Genomic DNA, 26,909 nt, shown 5'->3' with positions numbered 1-26,909 from the left:
TGTTAAAGAAATGAACTGAAAAATCAGATCAATCTTTTCAACTTGTGTAGTATTGCCGAAACAAAAATGTAGGAAATGATACAGAAAAAGTGTGAGCCGTCAAATCAAATAGTGAAAACAAGTAAACCCTAAAATGGACGGGCTTGATCTCTCTCAAAACCTTATAAGCAGAATAGTTGATCTCAATTGTTTTATCCTTTCAATCCATCCATCATCTTTGTAGTGGAAAAAAAAAAAAAGACACAAACCGTAAACCTAAAAAATCAACAGCGCCGCAAGCAAACATATCTGCTCTCATGTTCTTCATCTTCCTCATGATCCATGGACAATTGAAACAAAAACACCAAACACATGTCCATCATCAACAACAGCACAATGATTTTTCTTCTCTGAAAACTATGATAATATGTATCCATATCATCACCTGTTTCCGTTGGTTTCTAATTGAATGCACAGGCTGAGTTCCATTTCCCTTTTGTGTTTGTTTTACATATGCTGTATATCTTGTTCTGCTCTTAATTAAAAATATTTCCAATTTGTATGTGAATATAAATGTGAAAAAACAGGTCAATGAGAACTCATAAATTAATTTTAGACCAAGTTAAATTTTTCTCTGCATTATTATGGCTTGCTTGTTATTATCTCTATGACATACGAAATGAGTTCTACCAGGTACAACTAAAAATCATTTTTTGTTGCTTTATAAAATTTTAATCGGAAGAGTTGCAATGAAATTGCACAACTGGGTGAAAAAAATATGAGAGCGACCAAATAACTTGTGCAAGAACTAACGTAACCACCATACATAGCCATTTACAGAACATATGCACCATCAGCGGATCCAATTTGGCAAATTCCATATCTGAAATGGTTTAATTCAGAATTTGGTGGAATTCATTCACTCTACATATCCTTTGCAAGTCCAGTGCAGCGCTGCAGTTCAGTTTTCAATAAGCTTCTAGACTACCAATTACCCAAATACCCCACTGTGCTAATAAATGGATCATATTGGTGGTACCAAACAGAGGGTGCTAGAGCTTCTTCATTTTCATTTGGTGGTTTACTTCCGGGACGAATCATTTTGCCCAACATTTTACTAGTATACCCAACAACACTTTCTTATACTATGCCAATGAATGCGCAACATTTTACTAGTAATGGAATGGGGCATTTTGATAAGATTTTGGGGCATTTTAATCTTTTCCCTAACATTTTACTAGTATACCCAACAACACTTTCTTATACTATGCCAATGAATGCGCAACATTTTACTAGTAATGGAATGGGGCATTTTGATAAGATTTTGGGGCATTTTAATCTTTTCCCTAACATCCGGCGCATTTTCACAACTTGGGATCGATTTTGGCTCATTTTACCACTTAACCCAAGGAGTAAAACACTCACATGTTCTAAACTAGTGTAAACTAGTAGACGTGATGGATTAAACTACGGAAAGTGGTGGACAAAATATTTCTCCCCCTTCAACTTTCCCTCTCGGCCTCTCCCATTCTCTACTCTTCTTACCCGGCAAATGAAAAACTACTGACAGATTTTGGAAAGTGTTTGGATATTTGGGCTTTGGTGGACTAGACTATTTTGAACGGTGGACTAACTTAATGACCTTGGTGGGCTAACTAATGAATTTTATTTTTTAAGGGGTAATTACTAACATGGTCAGATTTTGTGAGAACGAAGTGACCACTGGCAAACATCAAGATCGTTTTCATACCAACGAAAGTACCAGGTATTATCATACCAGCGAAACTTACAGTGAAAATGCGTAAAGAAGGGAACTGCACGAAATTGCCAATCCCACTTCTCACCTGGAGCCAGCGTACGGGTACCTAGTTGGTCATCACTGGACCAGCATTCCGCTTCCAGCTTAATTCCGTCACCTTCGATTTCATTTTGTATCTGCACCGTCACGGGATCAAAAGGTTTTGATGAACACTTGGAAACTAGAACGGAAGACAATAGCAGAAACAACAGACTTACGACATTGCCATGGTTTTTAGTACCCATTTTCGAATCTGAATGAGTTTGTTGACACCCTATCAATCCATCTATCAATCTATGTATACAGTGCTCATGGAAATGGCATAATTAATGGAGAATCATTATATTTAATTTACGTCTAACAAAAAGATTTTGATTTACAGCTAACAAATTATCAAAGGAGAATCCAAAATTTAATTGCATACTAAAAAAAACATGCATGCACCAATACACAAAATTGGTTAAAAAGACCAAAATTAACAATTCATGTGTGAAAAATTTGTACATTTTGATACTGTTTAAATAGCCAAAAATTAAAAAGATATTATTCAAATGGACAAAAATATAAAAATAGTCAGGATGTAACCAGTTTTATCCTACCAATTTTCAAATACTTTTTCTTATTTTTAATTTATATCAGGATGCATCCAGTTTCATCCTTACTATTTTTTAAGTTTAAGCCGCGATGAATCCAGTTTCATCCTTACTAAAATTTTTTGTCCATTTCACCCATACTAATTTTTACTCGTCCATTTCAACCATGTTTTAAATTTTTTTGGACAAATGACCCATTTTCCGGCACCAATATCGGATTTTTTCATCTCTTCTTTGCAGATTCTTTGGACAATGCCGGATGAGTTTAAAGCTTTTTTGGATAGCTGGAAAATCTTCAAAGTCAGTAAAAGAAAATCAATTATATGGCAGATAATTCCTTTTGCTATCTTTGGGAGGTTTGGAAGGAGAGAAATTCGAGAATTCATGGAGGGAGGAGTAAATCTTTTGAAGATATCAAGATTTTAATCATTCAAAATATTATACTGTGGAGCTCAAAGGAGAATATCTTCAAAGATTTCCCAATCAGTCAGATTATGTTTCACTGGGAAACAATTGTTTCTATGTTATAGGTTTTTTCCCTATGATTATGGGATCTGTGGATCCCTTTGTATATCCTGTAAACTTTTTTTTTCTTTTTTAATATATCCTTTTGTTTATTTGTGATTACTGGAAATTCAGCAACATATCCAAATGGAAAGTAAATAAAATCTAACACATGATAAACGCAAGAATAAAAGACTATTTATTAATCTCCAGCGAAATACAAGTTATGCTCGTGGATTATCGAGAAACCCTAATCCCATTTCCCAGCCTATGGATTACAAGAAAACCCTAACTCTCCCTCTCTACTGCCCGAATATCCCCCCTTTGCATTGCTCAAAGGTCTCTATTTATAGGCCTCAACAACCGTAGTGGTATACAACTCATATCACCTCGCCGAGGTTACTTTATGCTTCGCCTGGAGCATATTCCATAAAGTTTTTCCCTATCTTTCGATGTCTTCACGTGGTCTTGTCGGGACACCTGTCCTTTTCTTGCACCCTACTACTCCTACTTCACGATTTGTCTTCTTCGCCAAGAAATCTTTTCGTGGCTTCGCCTTAGCATCTTGATGGTCCTTCTGTTTTTCTTCGGGGTGGGGAGTTACCTCGTGTCTGGGATCTGTGTCTCGCCTTCTGATGTTGACTGATTTGATAGGTTACTGATACGAATCTTAATGATAGGTTACTGATACGAATCTTAGACTAGGATTTCATTACCTTTCTTGGTATGACACGTGGCAATCCTATTTCGTGTACATACATTATCAAAAAAAAAAAAAAAAACAATGACAAAAATGTCTCTAACGCGATTTTCCCCCCTTCATCTCGAACCTACCGTTAAGAAGCTAGATATTCACTGCTTAGTGTCCTAGACATATGGATGGCTCACTTGGCTTACACCTACACGCTCCTAACAGTCCAATTTGTCCACTGCTGCAGAATTATGCTTTAGCACGACTGTTAAAGGCGGGCACTAATTTTACCAGGATGGATACCGATTCTACGAAATAAAAAAATCCTAACCGTTGTATTTCTAAAGCGGTATCCTTCCAAGTAAAAACGGTACCCCCTTTAGTAATCATGTAAATTTTGAGTCAAAATGGTGAACATGTGTGTTTTTTGCAATAATAGTGACGAGACAATAGAGCACTAATCTGTTTCTTCACTGTTCTTTTACTTGGCAGATTTGGGGACATTTTTTTACAACAATTTGGCATGGTTTGGATTCATCCTAGGACAGTTACCGAACTTTTATGGACGTGTAAAGACCTCAACCACGTCACTTATCTTCTTGGGATACCTTTTTTTCCATATGGGGATATATAATGGTCCATTTGGTTTGAAAAAAGTGACATTCTGATAGCAAAGATTGGAGAAAACCTTTAAGATAGTTTATTATAGATTTTAAGGTGTTGTTACTCAGTTGGTCTATAAATATTGACTCATTCAGAAATATTAAACTTGATGAATTTGTTTTTACTTGCCGATTTTGTTATAGAGTGGTTGTGGTAAATTCTATACTCACTTCTTCTTGTATTTTCGAGGGTACTATCTTGATTCGTGACACTCTTTGTTAAATTATTTTGATCTTGTCTATTTTAAAGAATTTGGGTAACACAATTTTTTTGAAATTTCATGATAAATTTATACCACCATTAAAATTTTGGCTTTCATTACAAAACCAACGGGTGGACACACATTTTGTTTTAAATCAATAAATAAGTTTGAAATGGAAGGTTTTTAAAAGGTTGGGAACTTTATTTTATTTTTCCAAATTCCACCTACACAAATTGAATTTTCCTAGTGATTTATTAAATATACTAGATTTTGCGTCCGTGCTACGCATTGGGCATATTCTTTTCATTTTTATTTGGTGTGTTCGGGGCTCTCGCTGCGAGTGGGGCTTTGCCATGCCCCATGACAATGCGTTTTTTATTTGGTGTGCGTGGGACTTTGCCCCGTCCCGTGACGATGAATTTTTGATTTAGTGTGGTTGGGAAAATACATTAAATAGGTGGAGAAAAATGTACAATTCTTATTTTTAACTTGGTGAGTGCGGGGTTTCGCCCCGCCCCGTGGATATGCATTTTTGATTCGGTGTGTGCGGGGCTTCGCCCTACCCGTGACAATACATTTTTGATTTGGTGTATACAGGGCTTTGCCCAGCCCGGTGATGATGTATTTTTGATTTGGTGAGCGCGGAGCTTCGCTGCCCGACCCCCACCCCCAAACTAAGGTTAGTCTACGTTCCCGTGTTTTGAGTCTTTTAAGTTAGCAGGGGCTTACCGCCCATGGTGTATAATTAGTCTGGTCATATAGGCCATTAGAAAATGTCAAAAAAACTACACAATTAAACAATTGTACGAATTATGAAAGGAAATCTAGTTATTTTTAGTGCTGGAAAAAATTACCGATTTAACATGTTCTCAAGATACTTGGCTTTATATTCAGTTGATGTTAGCCTTTGTTCCATGATTCGGAAACCAACATATAACATACTGTCTGCAAGCCGATTCTAATTTGGGTAGAAGGAAATTGCATAGGGTGCATATGTACGTAGTTAATAACAACTGGTATTCCGAGTTCCCACACTGGAAAAGATTTATGATCACTTAACGTAACAAATATCCCCAAATGCTGATAGTTTTGAGTAATACGCCGGAGTTCTTATCACCGCACTGTACCATCGTATCATTCTTTCCAATTAGTAAATATTCTCTGTTTGTGATCGTCAGGATGGTGTTTATCCATATATGGTAACTTGAGATCACCCAGCCTGTTTCGACATCATTATTCAGATATTCATATAATACATTTTATTCTTGCCTACTTTGCAAGAGTGTCCAATGACTTCTTTAACTTTTACACACCTTATTTACATCTACATGCTTTAAGATAGAAGTACTCTTCCAAGGATGTTGCATTTGTGGTTAATTGACAGCTTCATACAAAGATTTATTGTCGGCCTGGAAGATCACCTGTTGAAAGTTAAGCCGATGGATCCATTTAGTAGCTGCTAACGATCAGCTTGGTGTTGGCTGAAACCATAGTGTTAAAGCTTAATTATATTGGGCATCAAAAAATAGCTAAGCCTGCAATAATCGAGAAGCAAAGCAGCGTTGTTAACTTTGATAAAGTCGGAATTTGGAGGATTGGGCATCAACTACTTTGATTGTGTAGTTGCATGTCACCAAATCAAAGTTCCCAGAATGCAACACAATATAATAGAAATCTCTTTTATGTCCAAGCCTGCTAAAACCCGAGGGTTTTGCCCCTTTGATCAGTTGGGTATACTGAAGCCGAATGACAAACTCGAATTAAGATGTATTAAAAGCTTACTCAGCATTAATTTCAATCTTCGCAACAATTCAGAAAAAAAATACTACTTGCTAGATGATAAACAATACCAAGACAAAGAAACACAGACTGGTGATGAAGAGAGAACCTGTCATCAATTCCTGCGATAATAAGATAAGAAGCTAGCGAGAAATCAAACAAAAACAAATATGTATATATATCTCAGAGAACATGTTGGGATTGTATGTTTTAAAAACATTATTAATTTCCAATAAATTAATATCTCATTTAAATGGTTTTATTGTGACATTTATTCTTCCTTTAAAGAATAAATTAATTTCGTTTTTAATGTCAAAAACCGTTTTTTGTTGAATTGGTTAATGATGCTAATTACCAATTTATTAATGCATTTCATTTAATCTTATTTAATTCTTTGACTATTATAAATGGGTCGAGATCGTCTGTGCCACTGCTTGTGTGTGCCCTATGTGCCATACCAATAGAAACACGCCACACCATTCCTCTCATTAACCATGACTAACTAAATAGATTTTCTATTTATACAACACTAATCGATTAGGAAAGATAATTAATTAGTTAAAGAAGATATTACAAATCCAAGAGAAAATACCGTGTTTCTATTGGTGTGGCACATAGGGCACACCCAAGCAGTGGCACAGACGATCTGGACCCATTATAAATCAGATTTTGATGAAAGGAATTGAGAGAGTAGTTGAAACATTTTTAGTGAGAGAGTTTTTCTTTTATGTTTTGGTGTTAAAAAGAACTTGGAGAGTTGTTGAAATCCTTTTTGTTGTGAGAGAGTTTTTCTTTTATGACTTGGGTTTACAAAAGAAAAGATTTTTAGAGAAAGAAAAATAAGTGTGTGAACATCTCTTATTTTTCTAAATGAGTTTCTGAGAAATAATGAAGTGTAGAAGTTTCACATCCTCTCACCGTGCAAGAGTGATTGTGTAAGGGATTAATCTCGGCTGTTTTATCCTGGGACGACGCGCCATTGAAGAACTGCTTGCACAATCTTGGGCAGAGCCGCGAAACGTCTTAAAGATAGCGACCTAGTCCGCGACTTAGCCATAACGTTGTTTGTTTCGTATTTGATTTTATTTGATGTGCAGGCATAATTCGGCAATTGTTCCAACAGAACAGAGAACTAAGAAATTCTTATCCAAAACTCGGTAGCAAGTAATGATCAGCGTACCTATAGGTAATAATAGAAATTCTTATCCAAAACTCGGTAGTAATTAATGATCAGTGTACCTATAGGTAATAATAGGATTTAAAGTTCTGCGACTATCGCGTTGTTTTACATTTACCTAAGTTAATTATTGCACCCCAGGAATTATATGTTAGTATGGAAACTATACAGATCAACAGAAAAGATGCGAACCTTTTGTGAAGAGCACTGTTGCCAATGTATTTTTTTGTTTCACCCTTTTCTTTTTGTTTCACCCTTTTTCTTCGGTTTATCTCGATCTCTAGTTTTCTTTGTTGGATTAGAGAAGAATTTTGTTCTTTAAAATATTGTTGTACTGAAGTCCGATAAATCTTAATGTGACATAGAAAAACTTTGTTGTTGTTTACGGGCAAAAGCTGTTTCTGCTGATTTTGGTAATTTCGGAGAGTGGGTGAGAAACAAATATAAACCCTAAATAAATGTACTGCACGGGAGTACTTTAGATTCGAGAGATAAATCTATACAAATCTGGCATAAACCAAGAAATGGTCGTTCCAGATTTGCTTCGGTCACAAAGAGGAGGAGAAGGGCTGGTTTAGGGAGGGAAGCGAAGAGAGTGTTGAGACCAGAGCAGTTTTGGAAGAGTAGTACTTGACTTGTATCAGAATATGAAAGCTTTGAGAAATCTAGCAAGAGTTGCTTTTCTGAGTGTTGTATTTCTCCCTGACCAAAACCTTGTCTTTTGGTGGAAATAGGTAAAACCTATTTATACAAGTCTAAATGAAACATACTCTGGCCTTGTAAGAAAAGAAACGGATGAGTTAACTGGGAAGAGCTGGTAACACCTGGTATTGATGGAATTGATGTTCCATAATGAAAGAGCGTTTCACAATTACTTCCTGCATTTACTAACCGTTTTATTCTTATTACACGCTGTAGACCGCCAAACCAAAACCCTAATGAGCATCCCCCAGTTTGTAACATACGTTTTGATGTCTCGAGTGTTTTCGTGGAAACACATGTACCATGTCGCTGGTGTTTGATAAGTTGAGCTTGAGAGACTTGCCGGCTCAATGGCGACTTTCGACGGTCGAGATTTTGTATAAGAAGAATCGTGGCCTTTGATGTAGGCGCGACATGCCAAAGTGCAAGGGTTGCACGGCATGTGCCAATGACATGTGTGGCATGCCTTGGTCCTGGGTAGCACGTCGGGTGCAAGTGGAAGTGCCAAAGTGCAAGTGTTGCTCGGCATGTGCCAATGACATGTCTGGTATGCCTTGGCCCTAGGTTTCATGTCGGGTGCAAGTGGTAATGCCAAAGTGCAAGTGTTGCACGGCATGTGGCAATGGAAAGTGTGGTATACCTTGGCCCTAGGTTGCACGGTTTGGCATGCCAGGTTGCAAGGGTTGCACGACATGTGCCAATGGCGCGTGTGGCGGCTTTGGCCCTAGGTTGCACGACTTGGCATACCAGGTTGCAAGGGTTGCACGACATGTGCCAATGGCGCGTGTGGCGGCTTTGGCCCTAGGTTGCACGGCTTGGCATGCCAGGTTGCAAGGGCTGCACGGCATGTGCCAATGGCGCGTGTGGCGTCTTTGGCCCTAGGTTGCACGGCTTGGCATGCCAGGTTGCAAGGGTTGCACGACATGTGCCAATGACGCCCGTTTTTGGCATGGTTGCCATTTTGTGCAATGGTGGTGCGTTTTGGATTTTTGGCATGGTTAGCGTGATGATTGCGCGTTGCTTTGCGGTTTGACACGGTTGCCATATCCTGCGTGTTTATTTGTGGTTTGGCATGGTTGCCATATTTTGCACAATGATTGCATCGTACATGCAATTGCTATGTTTTGTGTGATGAGTGCACGGTGCGTGCATTTTGGCATGTTTGCCATGCTTTTGCACAATGATAGCACGATACGTGAAATTGCTATGTTCTGCGCGATGTTTGCACGGTACGTGCATTTGGCATGTTGTGTGACATGTGTGAGTGGCATGATTGCCATGCTTTTGCGCAGTGATTGCACGGTGCGTGCAATTGCTATGTTCTGCACAATGATTGAACGGTGCGTGCATTTGGCATGCTTGCCATGCTTTTTGTGTAATGGTTGTGCGGTATGTGTGAACTTAGAGTTTCGCGCATCGAAACCCTAATTTAGTATTTGAAAAAGGGTACCCTGGTAATTTTGACATAAGCGCGTTAAATTCTCTAATAAATGTGCTAGTGTCACCGGTGACGTCATGCTATACATGAGGTTTTACGGTTTTACCCCTTGTTCAAAAACCACCATCAACATTAAGTCCCCTGCTTAGCTTGGAATATGGGCCTTGTTGCGAGGTAAGCATAAGATATCTATAAGAAACCTCCTCATGGTCTGGCTCGCAAAGGTGAGTTTAAAGTCCTCAAACTTAAGAAATCTCTTTATGGCTTAAAACAAGCATCTCGCCAATGGTTTGCCAAACTTTCATCAGCTTTGCTAGCTGAAGGTTTTCAAAAATCTCTATGTAATAACTCTCTTTTCAAATATCATCAAGGAACAACTTCGATATTTGTTCTTGTCGATAACATAATTATCACTGGCACAGATGGTAACTTCATAAAATCACTGAAGTTGCGTCTTGCTTCTTAGTTTTCTATAAATCGATGACAATACTTTTTGGGAATTGAGGTCTCTCGTTCTCCCAAGGTATTTTTCTCTGCCAAAGAAAATATGTCCTAGATATTCTTAAGGACTCTGGCCTTACAGGGGCTCGTGTTTCATCTTTTCCGATGCATACAAATCTCAAGTTACTGCCTACTGATATTAAGGTATTAACTGATCCAAGTCAATTTCGACGTCTTATTGGGCGTCTCCTATATCTTACCGTTACTCGTCCAGATATTACATACTCGGTTAATTACTTAAGTCAGTTCATGCAGAAACCCCACACAGCTCATCTTGATGCTGCTCATCGGGTTTTACGTAATCCAAAAGGCACAATTGGCCATAGTATTTTTCTATCTTCATCTAGTTCGCTATCTTTGCATGGCTACACATATTCAGACTGGGTAGGTTTCCCTTTTACTCGTCGTTCCACGACAAGTTATCTTGTCACCATAGGTGACAGTCCTGTTTCTTGGAAATCCAAGAAACAACCTACCGTGGCTCGTTCTTCTGCTGAGGCAGAATATAGAGCTTTAGCTAATCTCACTGCTGAACTAAAGTGGTTACGGTATCTCTTTAATCACATGTGTATTTCATGTCCTCTTCCTATCCATATTTCTTGGGATAGTCAAGTTGCAATACACATTGCTCATAATCCAGTCTTCCATGAGCGGGCTAAAAATATTGAAATAGATTGTTACTTTGTTCGTGAAAAGTTACTCAGTGGGTTGATTTTACCACAACATCTTCAGTCTTCCAATCAACTTGCCGATTACAAAACCACTAGGAGCTCCACAATTTGGTCGTCTGGTTAGCAAGTTGGGCGTTCGTTCTGACTCTACCGCTCCAACTTGAGGGGGTATTAAGTTTATCATCTTATTGATAAACTTGCACTCGTACATACTGCCCCCAAACTTATTATTTGCTAGTCCCGAGCAAATCAAAACTACAAAATAAAATCCTAACTCACTGTCGCAGGCATCGTCGATTGCATTTAGCGTATGCAATAAGCCTTTAAACCCCTAGGTGGCCCTAGTGGCCGAGTTATAGTCTCGGGAGGGCTTACCAGAGATATACCCACAAAACCTGTACTCCAGACCTTAGCTATCTACGCAGAACCTTGGAAGGCACTAAAGAATCTCCTTGGTTGGCATACTTATTGACTACAGGAAGAAGTACCCTGATGCGAAATTCCAATTGCTGTACACGAGTTTGCACTCAAGCATACTAAAATTCATATAAAGTGACAGAGCTCTACTCAGATAGTTGCACTATGGACATCATATTCGGAGTCAAAACTAATCACATGGATAGATCAAGAAGATGGATATAGAAAAACATAGATGGTTTTGATGTTTACTAAGTGAACGGCGTTTCCCATATCTGTCTGAAGGCCTCCGCCAAAATGAACTTATCCTAATGGATTGAGATACTAGTCTGACTAATATCAACACACTGGCATATACAAGGGTACCAGTGGTCGATAACCTAACTCTAGGTCAACACAACTGGCATATACAAGGGTACCAGTGGTCGACTTTATTGAATTTATTCCTTTTGGTCAAATGGTCTGGTCTCAATTTCTTTCTTTCTTTCTTTTTTTTTTTTTTTTTTTTTTTTTTTTTTTTTTTTTTTTTTTTTTTTTTTTTTTTTTTTTTTTTTTTTTTTTTTTTTTTTTTTTTTTTTTTTTTTTTTTTTTTTTTTTTTTTTTTTTTTTTTTTTTTATGGTATCTCAATCACTCTAATTCACCCTAGCATTGGTAACAACTTGAATCGCGGGCCCCACCTATCACTTAGAGAAACATAGTTTAAAAACAAAATAAAATAAAAATAGAAGTGAAAAGGACTCAACGAGATATGGTGAAACTATCATGTTATTTCTAACACCTGAGCTCTGTGCTTTTATGAATAGACTCTTTAGATGTTTCCATCTAATCAGATTTGTTCCTCAAACTCCTACAATCAAAATGCTTCCATCCACTTAGATTAGTTAGTGCAATCCTCAATAGGCATAAATTTCTAGGCTCTGGAGTTTATTTATTGCAAAAAGGTGACAAAAAGTGTTTCTTCCCCACCCCCAAACTTAAATCTTACATTGTCCTCAATGTTCTAAAGATCAAATTAAAAGCATGAACAAGGAGAAACTATTACCACTGGAGGGAAAAGAAATAAGGAAGGATATTACCGTATCACATGAACGCGGGAGCCTCCCAGTAAATGCTAAATTTATAGTCATTAGCTAGACATCAAATACCTCAAAAATAATTTTCACCTTCCAAAGTCGTATACCAATAGTCGAAACAATTGTGGGTCCATAAGACCAAATAGAACTGCCACTAATAGGAGACAAATGGTCAAGATCAGAAAAATGAGCAGAAAGAGCACAACCTGATCTAAAGTTTCTCGCAAGACAACTGGATTTATCTGGAGTGCCCACTTGGGCTTCATATGAGTGTCTCGGCAAACAGATTCATCCGAAAAACAGGTCTCTAATATATGGATTTTTTCCTGGACATTATCAGGAGGATCGGGTTGTGGAGTCTGAATAGACTCATGGAATACCTCACTAGGCTCGAGTCCCAAGTTAGGGACTTCTAATGGGGATAATTGACGATCACAAGAATCATTATTAGCCCCAAACTTAGGGTTTTCACTACTCTCACACAAACCTCTCATTATTGCTTGAATTTCCGGATCTTCCCAGTCCTTAAAATACTCAAGAGATTCTTCTAGTTCTCTACCCCCAAACTTAGAATTTTGGGTGCCTCTACAATGACTAGTCACAATGTTCCTAATTTCTAGACCATCGGGTTCTTGAAAAAGGTCAATTGCTTTCTCTAAGTCATAATCAGGTGGTTCATCCTCAGCTTGCTTCATATCTTCTATGGTCCACTCTAAGGCTTCCTTATTTTCTTGAAGCACGGTCTCTGGCCTACTTTCCTGATCACTATCCAAATCGGAAGCTATAATCACAGGGAAAGACTCGGGTGGGCCAAAAATTATAATTAGACTCCAACTCAGGAGGCTCTTTTAAATAAGGTGTTAAGATAGACTCAGAAGCTAGTAATGGTTCGAACCTATTTTTCCATATATCAATATCTAACATAGGAACAGAATCCAACAGAGCATTAACTTGTTCAATGTTACTATTATCGTCGAAATCCAGGCTAAAATGGGATAAACAACTCTCCAATGTATTTTCCGATACGATGTTTGGTAATGACTCCTGAACTAAGGTTCCTATCATGTTCACCTCTTCAATACATGTTATCTAGCTCAGAATGTAGCTTGTTTACATTAAAAATATTCAGCTCAATAGTCATATTACCAAAAGAAGATTCATAATACCATTTCGACAGTTTATGATCGCATTAGACGTAGCTAAGAATGGGCGACCTAAAATCACAGGTATTTGGTTCTCTGGGTCGGGGACAGGTTGGGTATCTAGGACCACGAAATCCACTGGATAAATAAACTTGTCGACCTCAATAAGAACATCCTCGATCACACCACGAGGGATTTTAACGGACCTATCAGCTAACTGGAGTGTTATCTGGGTAGGTTTCATCTCACCAAGTCCTAGCTTAAGGTACACATGGTATGGCAGTAAGTTCACACTGGCTCCTAAGTCAAGCAACGCTTTCTCAACACGGTACTTACCTATTGTACAAGAAATGGTAGGGGACCCTGGGTCTTTATACTTAGGAGTAGTGGTATTCTGAATAATAGAACTCACATGACTAGCTATGAAGGCTTTCTTCTGGACACTGAGCTTACGCTTTCGCGTACACAAGTCCTTAAGGAACTTGGCATAAGAGGGAATCTGCCTAATTGCATCTAATAATGGAAGGTTGATATTAACCTGCTTAAAAACCTCCAATATATCATTAAAGTTGGACTCCCTCTTAGTCGGAACTAGCAGCTGGGGAAACGGGGCTCTGGGAACAAAGTGAGGCTCAACAGGACCCTCATTGGTCTCTTTGGAGACTCTATCAGTCTCCTCATTTTCTGGCTCAGCAGGGTGAACTACAGCATGTTCACTATCAGGCATGGCGACCTTGTTGTCAACTTTCTTTCCACTTCTTAGGGTTGTGACAGCATTCACATGATTGTACGATTTCTCTCCTTAGGGTTAGGATCAGTATGACTAGGGAACCTTCCATCTCTCTCTCACTATAAACTTAGCTATTTGTCCTACTTGAAGTTCTAACTTGGCAAGACTCTGGGAAGTATTCTTCAATTCTGCCTAGTTTCTTGTTGAAAGCTCATGTGGTTCTTTGATAGCATTCATGGTTATTTGCTAACATAGTGATAGCTTCCTCTAAGGTAGAGATCTTTTTCTCGGAAGTGTTCTGAAACTGGGTTTGACCTGAAGAGTTCTTAAAACCAAAACCTGGGGGAGGCTGAGATTGCTAGACTGGCCTTGACTCTGGCCCTTAGACCAAGAGAAATTAGGATGGTTTCTCCAACCAGGGTTGTAGGTTTCTGAGTATGGGTCAAACTTCTGACGGTTCTCAAACCTAGAGTTGTTATAGACAGCATGGGCTTGTTCTTCACTAACTGACCTTCCCAAAATGAATTATCGGGCTCTATTCCACAACTAGAGACTTGAGAGGCTCTATTAGGTTCAACAAGGGACCTATTTTTAGACTGACCCATTTCTAAAGCTTCTAACCTTCTGGATAAAGCAGCAAACTTAGCATCTGACGCAAAACTCGTATCTACCATATTGGTGCTACTTCTATTGACCAAGAGTCTTTTAGGGGGTTCAACACAAGATTCCCACTGTTGGGATTTTTCAGCGATAGCTCCTAAGAAGGTAAAAGCATCATCAGCATTTTTACTAGTGAACTCACCAGCGCACATAGACTCAACCATGGCTTTGGTCGAATAGTCTAAACCATCATAAATAATCTGTACAAGTTTCATATTATCAAATCCATGGTGAGGACACTGAGATAGGAGATCATTGAATCGCTCTAAAAACCTATAAAGAGACTCTCCCTCTTGTTGCACACTAGCACTAATTTTCTGCCTAACAGCTGCAGTTTTATGCTTAGGGTAGAATTTCATATAGAAGGCAGCGATAAGTTCCTGCCATGTTTCTATGGATTCAGACGGTAGGTTGTTAAGCCAGGTCTTGGCTTTGTCTCTCAAAGAAAAGGGAAACATCTTAAGTTTCAAGACTTCATCGGTAAGGTCCTTTATCCTAATTGTCCCACAGATTTCCTCAAAGTCCCTAATATGAAAATAAGGGTTCTCATCATCTTTTCCTAAGAATATAGGGATCATTGAAGAATACTAGGTTTTATCTCGAAATTAGCCGTAGTGGCTGGCAATTTAATGCATGAAGCTCGGTTGGTCCTAGTTGGGAACATGTAATCTTTCAAAGTTGCCATCGTTGGCACAACTGGAGTACTAGGGGTACTATCCTCAGAGAAGATTCTCAAAAGAAGTTTCCAAAAACAGGGCTCTCCAAAGAAGGTCTTCGAGCTCCCTGCTTAAATCAGAAGAACTACTAGGTTTTTCGCTAATCAATCGACCTAGAGTATCTCTTTTCCAAGCCCTAACAAAATCGGGCATACACTAAAAAGAATTCAAAAAGAAATAAAAATCCTAACAGGAAGGGTCTAGCAATCACACAACAGGCTGACTCGACTTTACCACAGCAAACCTAAAGATTTCTAGCAAACAACAAGCATGATGGCTCCACTTAGATTGTTTCTAGACCAGCTTATAATCCTTCGAAAGGGAATTCGTTACAATTTGAGCAAACCCCTCTGGAATCAATCCGAGTTAAAACAAGTTGAATCGAGGCGAGGGAAGCTCAGTGGAGCTTTGATACCCAAAACCTCACCGATCCAATGCGGCGCAGTCACGCATTCAACTCGCAGTAACCGTCAAGAACTTCAAGGTGTGCTTAAAAGAGTAACCAATATTTTTCGAATGATTGTCCTGTTAAGCTCGATACCCTATAGGTCTCTTTCTAGTCCAAATTTTAGGCTTAGGTTCGCTTTAGGTTTCGTTTTCCTAAGGCGGGCAAGAAGGGAGCGGTGATGAAATCCGAACCCTTATCTTATATGGTCCAGTCCTTGCCCTTTACTAGGAATTTAAAAACAGTCCATATTCAAGTCCTCAGCATATATTCACCTTAAGGAGTCCAGTAACCCGCTTGCAGGAGATTCGCGGGTGTTTAGAATTTTACCTCCCGTACCAGACGGGCGAAGAACCGCTGAAGTCGACTCGGGCCACGACTCCTATGCCGTGTGCGAACCCGAGGGGCCGAGACGATATCGTAATCGTCGTCCTTCCCTGCAAACAGTTTATATTTAAGGGTACCCTTCCGTAGGGTTAAAAAAAAATAAAAATAAAAATGTCCCAAAATTAATGTCCAAAGTCCATAAAAAAAAATACAAAAGAAAAGAAAGTCTAATAAAAAAAAAATTACAAAAAAAATGTCTCTCTTTTTTTTTCTCTCTTTTTATCAAAATAAATAAATAAAATTCTTCTTCTTTCGCTCCTTTAGCTTTGCTTTTCGCTCCCAAACTTTAAGTAAATCACCACAAGCTTTGGCAAAATTGTCTTTCGCTCCAACTTTCAAAAATCTGCAAGGAAACAAAAAAAACCAAAAACGTAAAGAAGAACAAGAATAATAATAAAAAAAATCTAAAAAAAAATGCTACCTAAACACAAATCCCCGGCAGCGGCGCCAAAAATTTGATGGTTTTCAACTAGTGATTGTAGTAGTAGTGGTAAAAAGGGGTCTTTTCAGACTTGTGAAGAAAACAATTTTTTTTTAGATTTAAATTAAACACACAAATAAATAAAATAGTTCAAACCTTTAGAGAAAAACACCAAGACTTGGATTCCACCATTGACCCATTATTTGATAAATTCTAATAATTAATATTCATGCAATTTTTTTTTTTAGAGTGATTCTAATATTATGCCTTTTGTAGATTTTTGAAGTAATAAATGTAAACACCAAGCATGAAACATCAAGAGTCTTAAACTAAGCATGCTCCATCAAAATGAATCACAATTATTCAATAAAAATCAATTTTTCAATTAAAATTCCATGCAAATAATCATGTAATAATATTGCAAATAAATAATAAAGTTAGAATTATACCATAAATAAGGACCAATGGCTTCCTCCGTCGCCTTGGCTAATGGGTTTAGCTCCTCATCCCAAAAACACACTCACAAGATAAATTCATGGCTAAAATAGGTGTTCTTATTGATGAATATAAGATGAAAAAGGAATTTGCAACGCTGTAGTGGTGTTACAGCGTCACTGTTACAAAGGGGTAAGTGCTGAAAATTATACGATACTTTTCTGTTGCTGTAAAACAACGACACAGTTTCTGGTTTTAAGACTGACGAAGAACGACTGCCTTAGCAGGTCTGTTCTTCGTCTTCTTCTTCCTCCTCGAACAGCAGCAGCAGCAGCAACAATAACTCTCTGTAATCGCTTCTCCTCGGCTCTCCTGGACTCTAAACTCTCTTCTAAGGGTTTCTAAACTTTTCTATGACTTGAAACCACTCTTATATAGCCCTCAAATCCCAAATAACTCGTATAAATTCCGACTTTTTCTTCTCTGCGCTGTTGAGAGAATAATCCCTTCTGTTGAGCTTTTTCACGTGTTGTTAGCTATAAAATAGCTACCAAACTCTTCCCTAGACTTGAATAAGACCATGTACATGTTAATCCATCGTCAAATTCCTCCAGAAATCTCTCAAAAATCTTTGAAAGTGCACAACAGGACACGTCTCTCTGTTTTAACTTTGATTGCTTCTCCCGGATATTCTAGCCCAATTAAGCCCATGAAATCATCCATACTAGAATTTTAGATCCATATCACGTCCAGCCCAATCAATTTCCGGTGTTTAATCTCCCTAAAACAGCTCCAACAATCGGATCAAAAATCAACAGCGAAATGCATGGCCTTTCCCGCCAAAACCAGTATTTGAAATTTGAAGAAGACCTCCCCCTATCCAGTTCTGGTGTCCCTTTAGCAGCTGCCTGGAAATGGGTCACCCCTTAGTAATTAGGTTACCCCTTATCCAAAATCAAGGATCCGTATAGCAAGTGTCCTCTGGGGCATTTTCCGCACTTTTTTCGGGGTTCCTCCGGGGTATTTCTGGGATACTTCCGGTACACTTCTGAGGCGCTTCCGGTACGTTATCAACGGAGGTCCAAATGCCACATTTTTAGCCAAATTCGCCGCAAGTGATTATTTTCCAAAAACACCTACAAATACATAAAATAATCAAATAAGTACAATATCGAGTACTAACAATATATACAAATGAGCTATATTAGACACATAAATGCGTCTATCACATACACGTACATATTGTTGTAACTAGCTTTCCTAGTCTTCTTTTGTGACAATTGTTCTACCTATTCTCTAGCTAATTAGGTTTGTTTTCCCTATTCTTTAGTCGTAGCTATTCCTTTGCTTTTCTTGTTATGTATCTCGATCTATATTCCAATGTAATCATATAAATATCACTTAATGAAATTAGACTCAACACAGTTTTGTGAGCAAACCATATACCTCTGTCATTAAAAGCCTTTACTATCCATCTAAATTTATCTTTATCAAGCATAGGGAGTCTATGACCTATTCAAATAAATTGATGCTCAAGGGTAAAAGATTGAACAAGATGGAGAGCAGTAAAAGCTTATCGGATCTTGAGTTTGAAGAATTAAAAGGGTTCATGGATTTGGGTTTTGGGTTTTATAAAGAAGATATGAATTCAAGTTTGATTTCAATAATTCCCGGTTTACAGAGATTAGGAAAGAATGGAAATCATATTACAGAAAAACAAGAAGAAGTAGGCGAATTAAGCAGAAGCTGGATACTCCTAAAGCAGTAATCACTCACTGTTCAGTGTCCTAGACATATGGTGAACACTCGACTTACACTTGGCTTACACCTTCACTGTTGTGGAATTATGTTTTTGCACGATTGTTAAAGGCGGGTTCCCATTTTACTAGGGTGGAAACTAATCCATGTGAAACAAAATACTCCTAGCCATTGTATTACTGAATCGGTATACTTCCGTCTTTAGTAACCATGCGAATTTTGAGTCACGGTGGTGAATATGTGAGGAGTTATTTTTTCTTTTTCTTGAAGCATAATAGTGAGAAGATAATAAGGTGTTTCTTCAATATCCTTTTACTTGGAAGATTTGGGAATGTCTTTACAACAACTGGGTATTATTTGGATTCATCCTAGGACAGTTATCGAATTTTTATGGACATGAAAAGATTTAAACCAAGTCATTTATCTTCTTGAGGTATTGTTTGCCATTTGTGATAGGGTGGTCCATTAGGTTCGGAGAAACGACATTTTGATAGCCAAGAAGCAAAGGAGAAAAACTTTAAGCTCTTATATTACAGATACTTTGGTGTTAATACTCAGTTGGTCTATAAATGTTGATTCGTTTAAAACCATTGAACTTGATGAATTTGTTTAGATAGTACTCGGTTGAGACATTCGCTTCTTCTTGTATTTTTGAGGGTGTTATCTTGATTCTAGGCACACTCATACCAATGTTTTTCGAAATCTAGCTTTGTTTCTTCCAATTTTCACTTGCACAGCTTGAATTTTCCTTTAAGACGTATTAAGATATCCAGTATTTTCTTAGCAAATTTCATACTGGATTTTTGGACACGCTGGGCTGGGAGACCATTAGCTTTCCCAAGATTTATACACGACCTATATTAATTTATATGGACAATGCATGGAGCCGTTTCCTTATAGTATAACAAAATAATCCCAGGTTTAAAACCTTCTGCATACCTTTCAAAAAAAACAAAAACCTTCTACATCCTGGCTTGATTAGGTTATACCCAAATCTAAATGGACCTAGTGTTCTTGCTAAGGGGTGGTCAAAATTGGTGATTTTATTTTAATATCCTTGAACTAATTAATTGAAAATTAAACCCTAAAATTAAAAAACTCTTAATCTTCCCTAATCTCTCTTCTCTAATCTCTCTTCTCTAAAATTGGTGATTAGGTATTTTTTGAAGACCTTGCCGGCCAATACAGCCGGCAAGGTCGTGACATGCATATCTTGCCGATTTTTCATAATAGCCATGGCGACTGTAAAAATTTTTCAACAGCCGGCAAGGTATTTTTTGAAGACCTTGCCGACTAATAAACAGTCGACAGGGTATTTTTTGAAAACCTTGCCGACTAATACATTTTTCTCAACAGCGACGGGGTATTTTCAACAGCCGGTAGGGTATTTTCAACAGCCGACGGGGTATTTTTTGAAGACCTTGCCGACTTTTTTTCTGTCGTCTCCTTATGTCAAAAAAAAAAGTCGGTAAGGTCTTCATCGTCGACCTTGCCGACTTTTCATACTTTCAGAACTGAAATTGTTGATTTCTGATCTAATTTTGAGTATGATTTCTACAACATCTTTGCAATCCCCTCTTTAGAAGTGTTAAAGTAGTGTGCTTTCATTTCTGTTCCAAAAGATATTCTCAAAACAAAAAAATTTCATCAAAAACCTTCCCAAATAAGTTCAATCAAAAAAAAATTTCATAACTCAATTTCATAATTTGAGAAAATTTAATCTACTTAATTAATTAACCTAATCAGAATTTTTAATATTAATTAAACAAGGACATATTAGCCATTTAGAAAATACAAGGTTAAGGGATGGCTTGGTTTTATTTCATAATGACCAGATTTTATCTTATTGGGTATACCCCAATTAATCTGGGTATACCCCAATCTGGACAGGTTCTACATGTCTTAAAAAACAATCATAGTCATGGATAATAGATATCTGGGTAGGAAATTACTGTCAGTCATATCATAAGTGTGAGCCGTCAAATCAAAATAGTGAAAACCCTAAAATGAACGGGTTAGATGTTTCTTTCAATCTTATAAGTAGAATAGTTTTCCTCCACAAATTTTATCCTCCTCCTCCGTTCCATCATCTATGCAGTGAAAGCAAAGGGAACCCTAACCCGGAGCTTAAAAACCAACAGCCGCAGCACGCAAAACAGATCTGCTCTCATGTTTATCTTCTTCTTCATGATCCATTATCATCCGTGGAAACAAATGTCCATCAACAACAACTACACAATGATTTTTCCTCTCAAATCAAAACTATAACGCCATTCCAATTTCCCCACATCATTTTTAGATTCATTTCTGTATAAGCAAAATCGCCTTCTAGTTTTTGCATGTCTTCATTCCGATGAACAAATCTGGGTTTTTGTGGTCAATTGTTATCATATTGATGGAATGGTTTTCGGGTATTAGTAACAGCAGGAGTAATCATAATGTAAGAAAGACCAGGAATGAATTGGAGAAATTCTTATCATTCAAGATGTAATTGTGGTTTTCTATATTACGAGAAATATGTTTTTTTATTTCCACTAGTCTAGAATACTTCTTATACAATGAAGATCTTTTTTGTAATGTGTGAGCGAGTTACAACAAGTCCTTTTAATTCGTAGCTGAAAATACTGCTGAAGTTCTTAATGTAAGATTATTGGAGGATATTAGGTTGGATTAAAATTCGTATCCTGAAATATACTACTAAGTTCCATTCATCATTTTAATGTACACATGCAGAAAATAGCAATGGGGATTTACAGATATTGTTAAAACTACAAAATCTCTAAACTGTTTTTAAGAAAACTGAAAATGGAAGGAACCGAAAACAAATATCAAGTTGTGATAACTGGTTCAGGATAACTGATTGTCTTTTTCATGCTTTGTATATGTTGCACCGATTGCCGCATTGATAAATCACCAAGTGATAACTAGTTCTGGATAAAAATGAACTCATGGAAAGAAGAGTATAAAAGTTACACCGAAGGATGTTCTCTTCACGCTTATATATTTTGCGGATTGCTGCATTTATGATTTTGCAATCATCGTAATCCAGTTTTCTAAGTCTCCAATCCCCTGTACATCAGAATCAAATGTAAAGCATGTCTAATCTATACAAAGAAATCCACCAAAACCAATTCAAAGAAACATGTCCGTATTTGGAGAAAAAACAAAAAACGAGTAGCATAGGATGCACCGTTGCGAGATTTGTATCATACTTCAACAAGTACGGACTCTTATGAGTCTACAGAACTAGAGGAACACAGACACTAGAGGTACCAAAAACGGTAGGCCGGCACAAGCCTGATACTCAACGTTTCGTCTCATAGTATCATGACAGATCCTATTCCTTCATGCATCTCCAAACTCAAAATTTCCTTCATGTTTGATTTGTTCAACAATAATAGTAGTAATTTTAGCTTATGCAAGCATAGTTGTGACCAGAAAACTTTGCTATTTTAGCGAAATAATCAATTATCCAAATTTTACAATACTACCACTACGGAAATAGCACTCAGCATGGTCAAATAAGAAAGTTAATTACTTGAAATTACTATTTAAAAAGATTAACTCGCAGTGTACATATATCATCATTGACAATTCAACGTTGCCATTGAAGTGCCCCCCACGATATTTCGTGTTTATCCCGTGGTTAATCCAAACCCCTTGCATATCAACCACAACTACTAACGTTGCCATTGAAGTGCCCCCCACGATATTTCGTGTTTATCCCGTGGTTAATCCAAACCCCTTGCATATCAACCACAACTACTAACGTGTATACATGTCAAACAACAGATTTACATGAATAAACAACTTTCTCAACAAGTTTCACGAGGAAGTTAACTAATAGAATGGAATTCTTAATTTAAACGTGTTCTATCTACTTACTTAATAATATTCAGAGTAGGTATTTCTAGCAATATCCAGTAGAATCTCTGAGGTTGTTTCTTTAGGTCAACTACATGTACATATTACAGGGTTTCATCATTACTTCCCAACAAAAAAATGGATCAGGAACAATTATTGAATCTCTTTGATTCTAATTGGTTTTACAACGATATATCAATCATCACACCATCTTTACTTTCATTCAAACCAGAGATTACACGAATCCAATCATCTCTTCTTCGATCAGTGAGTGAAGAATTGACAAGTTTTACTTGTTCTTTTTCATCACCTGATTCAGTTCTAAGACCACAGCAATTACAAACAATCAATTCAGGAAAAGAAGCTTCAGAAGACGAAGAACAGAAACTTCATCATCAGCAGCAGCTGAAACTAGAGAAGCTTCAAATAAATTGATGCTCAAGGGTAAAAGATTGAACGAGATGAAGAGCAATAAAAGTCTATCAGACCTTGAGTTTGAAAAATTAAAAGGGTTCATGGATTTGGGTTTTGTATTTTCTGAAGAAGATAAGAATTCAAGTTTGGTTTCAATAATTCCCGGTTTACAGAGATTAGGAAAGCACAAGAAGAAGAAGGCAAATTAGGCAGAGGTGAGAATAATAATAATAACAAGTCTGCAAGACCTTACTTGTCTGAAGCTTGGGCTGTGCTAGATAACAAAAGAAAGGAAGAAGAGCTGCTATTAATCAATTGGCAAGTTCCTAAATTAAACAGTGAAATTGAAATGAAATTTCATCTTAGAAATTGGGCCCATACTGTTGCATCTGCTGTCAGATGACACAAAATTTTAGTCTTGTTCATTCTCTTCTTTTTTTTTGTTGTTAATCAGGTTGTAAATAGAAGTATGTTCTGAAATTCATTCACCGGACATTTTTGAACTGTTAAAAGAAAGAGTATACAAGTTTTGCAGAAGGATGTTTACTTTATGGCTTGTATATGTTGCGGATTGCTGCATTTATGATTTTGCAGTCGTAATCCATGGTCCTCATCCAGTTTTCAAAGTCCCCAATCTCCTGTACATGAGAATAAAACATAAAGCATGTCAGTTTATACAAAGAAAATAACCAAATTGAAGAAACACGCCAATATTTTGGGGAGAAACCTAAAACTGAGTAGCGTACCACGTAAAATGACGAGTTTGTATCATATTTTAACAAGCATCGACTCTTAGTGAAGGTCATATTATACAATATTAAGATGCTTGGGTGTTTGAACACTCTACTTGTTTGGCTACAAACTTCGCAGATTCACTTACATAGAATCGAGACCCTATGTGGCTGCAGGTAGCTAGCATGGTGTGCTCTACTTAAGCTATGGACTTCAAAGTAGCATAAAGATGAAAAAAAAGTGGAGAAGTGGTCTCATAGTCCGAAAACTACTAAGCACACATCATTCCCACTTACTAACAGTAAGAAGTGTAGGACTATCCAATCTCACCATGTTTGCACCGAACCCCCAACCAACGGTAGGCAAACAAGAGGATACAATCCCAAAAACACAAGGTAGGGCAACCAGGGTCGCATTTGAATAATATCATTCCTTGATAGTCTAGTGCCGGTTCAAACAGAGCACGAGTCCTCGATAGACTCGCTATGAGACTAACCAGTTTCTTGTCATAGTAGCACCACAAATGCACCAGGATTACAGTATTCATACAACTAACAGAAATGGGGATTGCCGTATCGATGGTTTCTCAAGGGTTTCAGGTTGTTAAGTATCCAAACGCTAATGATATACAATACACAATATGAATCAAACTTCACATGTTCATTATACAATCACACTAAAGCAATTAAGATAAAGAAAAAAGAAAAAAAAAAGAAACACAATTTTTTGATAATGTGTGTACCTTTAAGGCAGAATTAATAGAATGAGAAGCAGAATTAAAAAACCAGATCAATAAATAACATACGAAAAGCCAAAATTAGAGAAAACCCAAAAGACAAGTAGAATATAAATATACAATCTAAAATAGTGAGATCATGGTTGCTAATTTGGGGTAACAATTTGGATATTGATGATGTTGCATCATAGTAGGTTATTTAGGCAAAGACGTGTAAGGAACAATTTCACACTAAACGTTCTTTGTACCAGCCTCTTAATCAACACTATGCAAACAAAACGATACAATCCAAAGTGATGCAGGGGCACTTCATCACAAAGACACAGGGTACATACGACTGGCAAAGTGGGTTGCACCAGTACGTTTTGATCTCGCTTCTCTATGTTTTTTCTAGAGCTGGTGCAAAACGGGCTAAAAGATTGCATTTATCCTCCTCCATACAGGCTAAAATGTACATGATTTACTATATATTCATCACAAATCACAGTAACAGGTACGTATTCAAACGCTATCGACATACAAAGTAATCAGTAGATCGAACTTCATATGTTCATTATGCCAATCAAATTTCGCCGATTCAGAACAAAAATTTGAAAGAAAAAAAAATCGGAAATTTTATACTCAGTGTTACCTTTAAGGCAGAATTAATAGCATGAGAAACATTATGCCATTGTTCAAACTGGGCATTTCCAGTCCTCTATAGGCTTGCTATGAGACTAACCAGTTTCTTTTCATAGTAGCACTCGACTGCACCATGATTACATTATTCATACGTATCATAGAAATGGGTATCAAACTATCAATGGTTTTAAAGGGTTTCAGGTTGTTAAGCATGCAAACACTGTTGATATACAATACTCAATAAGAATCAAACAAACACACACACACATCTAAAGCCAACACTAGAGAAAACACCAAAGATGGGTAGATTAGAAATAAACAATGTCAAATGGTGGGCTTGTATCATGGTCGTTAAATTGATTAAGCAAGACGTGTAGAAATAACCCCACATAGATCGTGTTTGCACCTTCCTCTAAAACAACACGGTGCCGTAACAAATAGGATATTAACGAGCTTGTATCATGGTCACTAGTTTGTTTTGGCAAAGATATTGACGTCGTCTGTACCAGCCTCTTAAACAACACTAAGCAAACAAGAGTAAACAATCCCGAAGACACAGGGAACGTACGACTGGAAAAGTTGGATGTGCTCATACGCGCTTAATCTCACTCTTCGTTTTGCGTAGCACTGGTGCAAAAACAGGCTAGAAAATTGCATTTTCGACTCCTCCACCCATGACATACTACCACGATTGCAATATTCATCACAAACCACAGTAATGAGTCTCAATGCAAATCAATTTACGAGGTGTTACGCATCCAAACACTATTGAAATACAAAATATTCACCAATCAAATTAAGCAATTGACAATAAAAACTGAAAATAATTTCCAGAAATTTGATACTTAGTGTTACCTTTAAAGAAGAATTGATAGAATGAGAATCCGAAAGCCACTGATCAGTTTGTTTGGTAAACCTTATTGTTGAAGCTGTTAATGCCCTAATTTCATTCTCAATTCGTTTCTGATTTACATATGTTTCCTGTACTCCACCATTCACAGTTTCAACTAACAAATCTGAAACTCGAATTGCACCCTTCAATGCTTCCTTCTTTGCCTTATCTAAAATCAAAAAGAATTAAAAAAAAATGTTTTCTAGGGTTCTTGATTGAGAAAAAAATACCCAAAAATTAGAGAAAAAAAATCAACAAATTTACCTGCTTGTTCACGGGTTTTGATGGTGGTGAGGTTATGATCATGGATAAGTTGTGTTAATGAAGATTCTAAGCCTCCACCTCCGATGGTTTCTGAAGATTTGATGAGTTTTTCTTTCTCCATTTTAAAGATATTTTCTGTTGTACTGAAGAAGAAGTAGAGAACTGACTCATTAATTTTTGGGCCTTGGAAGTTTGTGAGCACATTTACCTTATTGGGCCGTACGCTCCAGGCCTGATCACTTGACATCTAACTTTCAGATTTTTGGATCACACAGATTAATGGATTTTTTTTTATTTCTTATTTTTTTTTATATGTCAAAGAATTTGGTGCAGATGAGATGCACTGCCATATTACTTTGGTCATTGAGTCTTTTGGTTTGTTTGAAGTAGAACGGTTTTTTTGGGGATTACTCAAAAATGTTGGGGACTACTTTCCATTTTTTTGGGTGGATATTAGAAGTAATAATGAGTCATCCTTTATCTAACTTTTCTTCTAATACCAA

At 37.3% G+C, this 26,909-nt stretch overlaps 1 protein-coding gene across 5 annotated transcripts; it reads right to left on the bottom strand.

The window, feature by feature from the left end:
* Positions 1-21,139: 21,139 nt before the first annotated feature.
* On the bottom strand, positions 21,140-26,540 carry LOC113283760 (biogenesis of lysosome-related organelles complex 1 subunit 1-like). 5 transcript variants are annotated; one of them, XM_026533118.1, is made up of 4 exons: positions 26,407-26,540; positions 26,106-26,311; positions 23,709-23,799; positions 21,140-21,952 (listed from the first exon to the last, which is right to left on the bottom strand). In XM_026533118.1, exons 1-3 carry the CDS (start codon positions 26,525-26,527, stop codon positions 23,710-23,712), a joined length of 417 nt encoding a protein of 138 aa, XP_026388903.1. In that variant the 5' UTR covers positions 26,528-26,540; the 3' UTR covers positions 21,140-21,952; position 23,709. The 5 variants fall into 5 exon arrangements, 4 of the variants coding, with proteins under 4 accessions (XP_026388903.1, XP_026388904.1, XP_026388902.1 ...); XM_026533117.1 differs by lacking the exon at positions 21,140-21,952 and adding an exon at positions 22,615-23,068; XR_003327616.1 differs by lacking the exon at positions 21,140-21,952 and adding an exon at positions 25,819-26,015 and having other exon boundaries at positions 22,695-23,799.
* Between the last annotated feature and the right edge of the window lie 369 nt (positions 26,541-26,909).

Source organism: Papaver somniferum, chromosome 5, assembly GCF_003573695.1.
Source record: "Papaver somniferum cultivar HN1 chromosome 5, ASM357369v1, whole genome shotgun sequence".
Lineage (NCBI taxonomy): Eukaryota > Viridiplantae > Streptophyta > Magnoliopsida > Ranunculales > Papaveraceae > Papaver > Papaver somniferum.
Note: the sequence above shows the minus strand (reverse complement) of the source record. Positions and strands in the feature narration are given on the sequence as shown.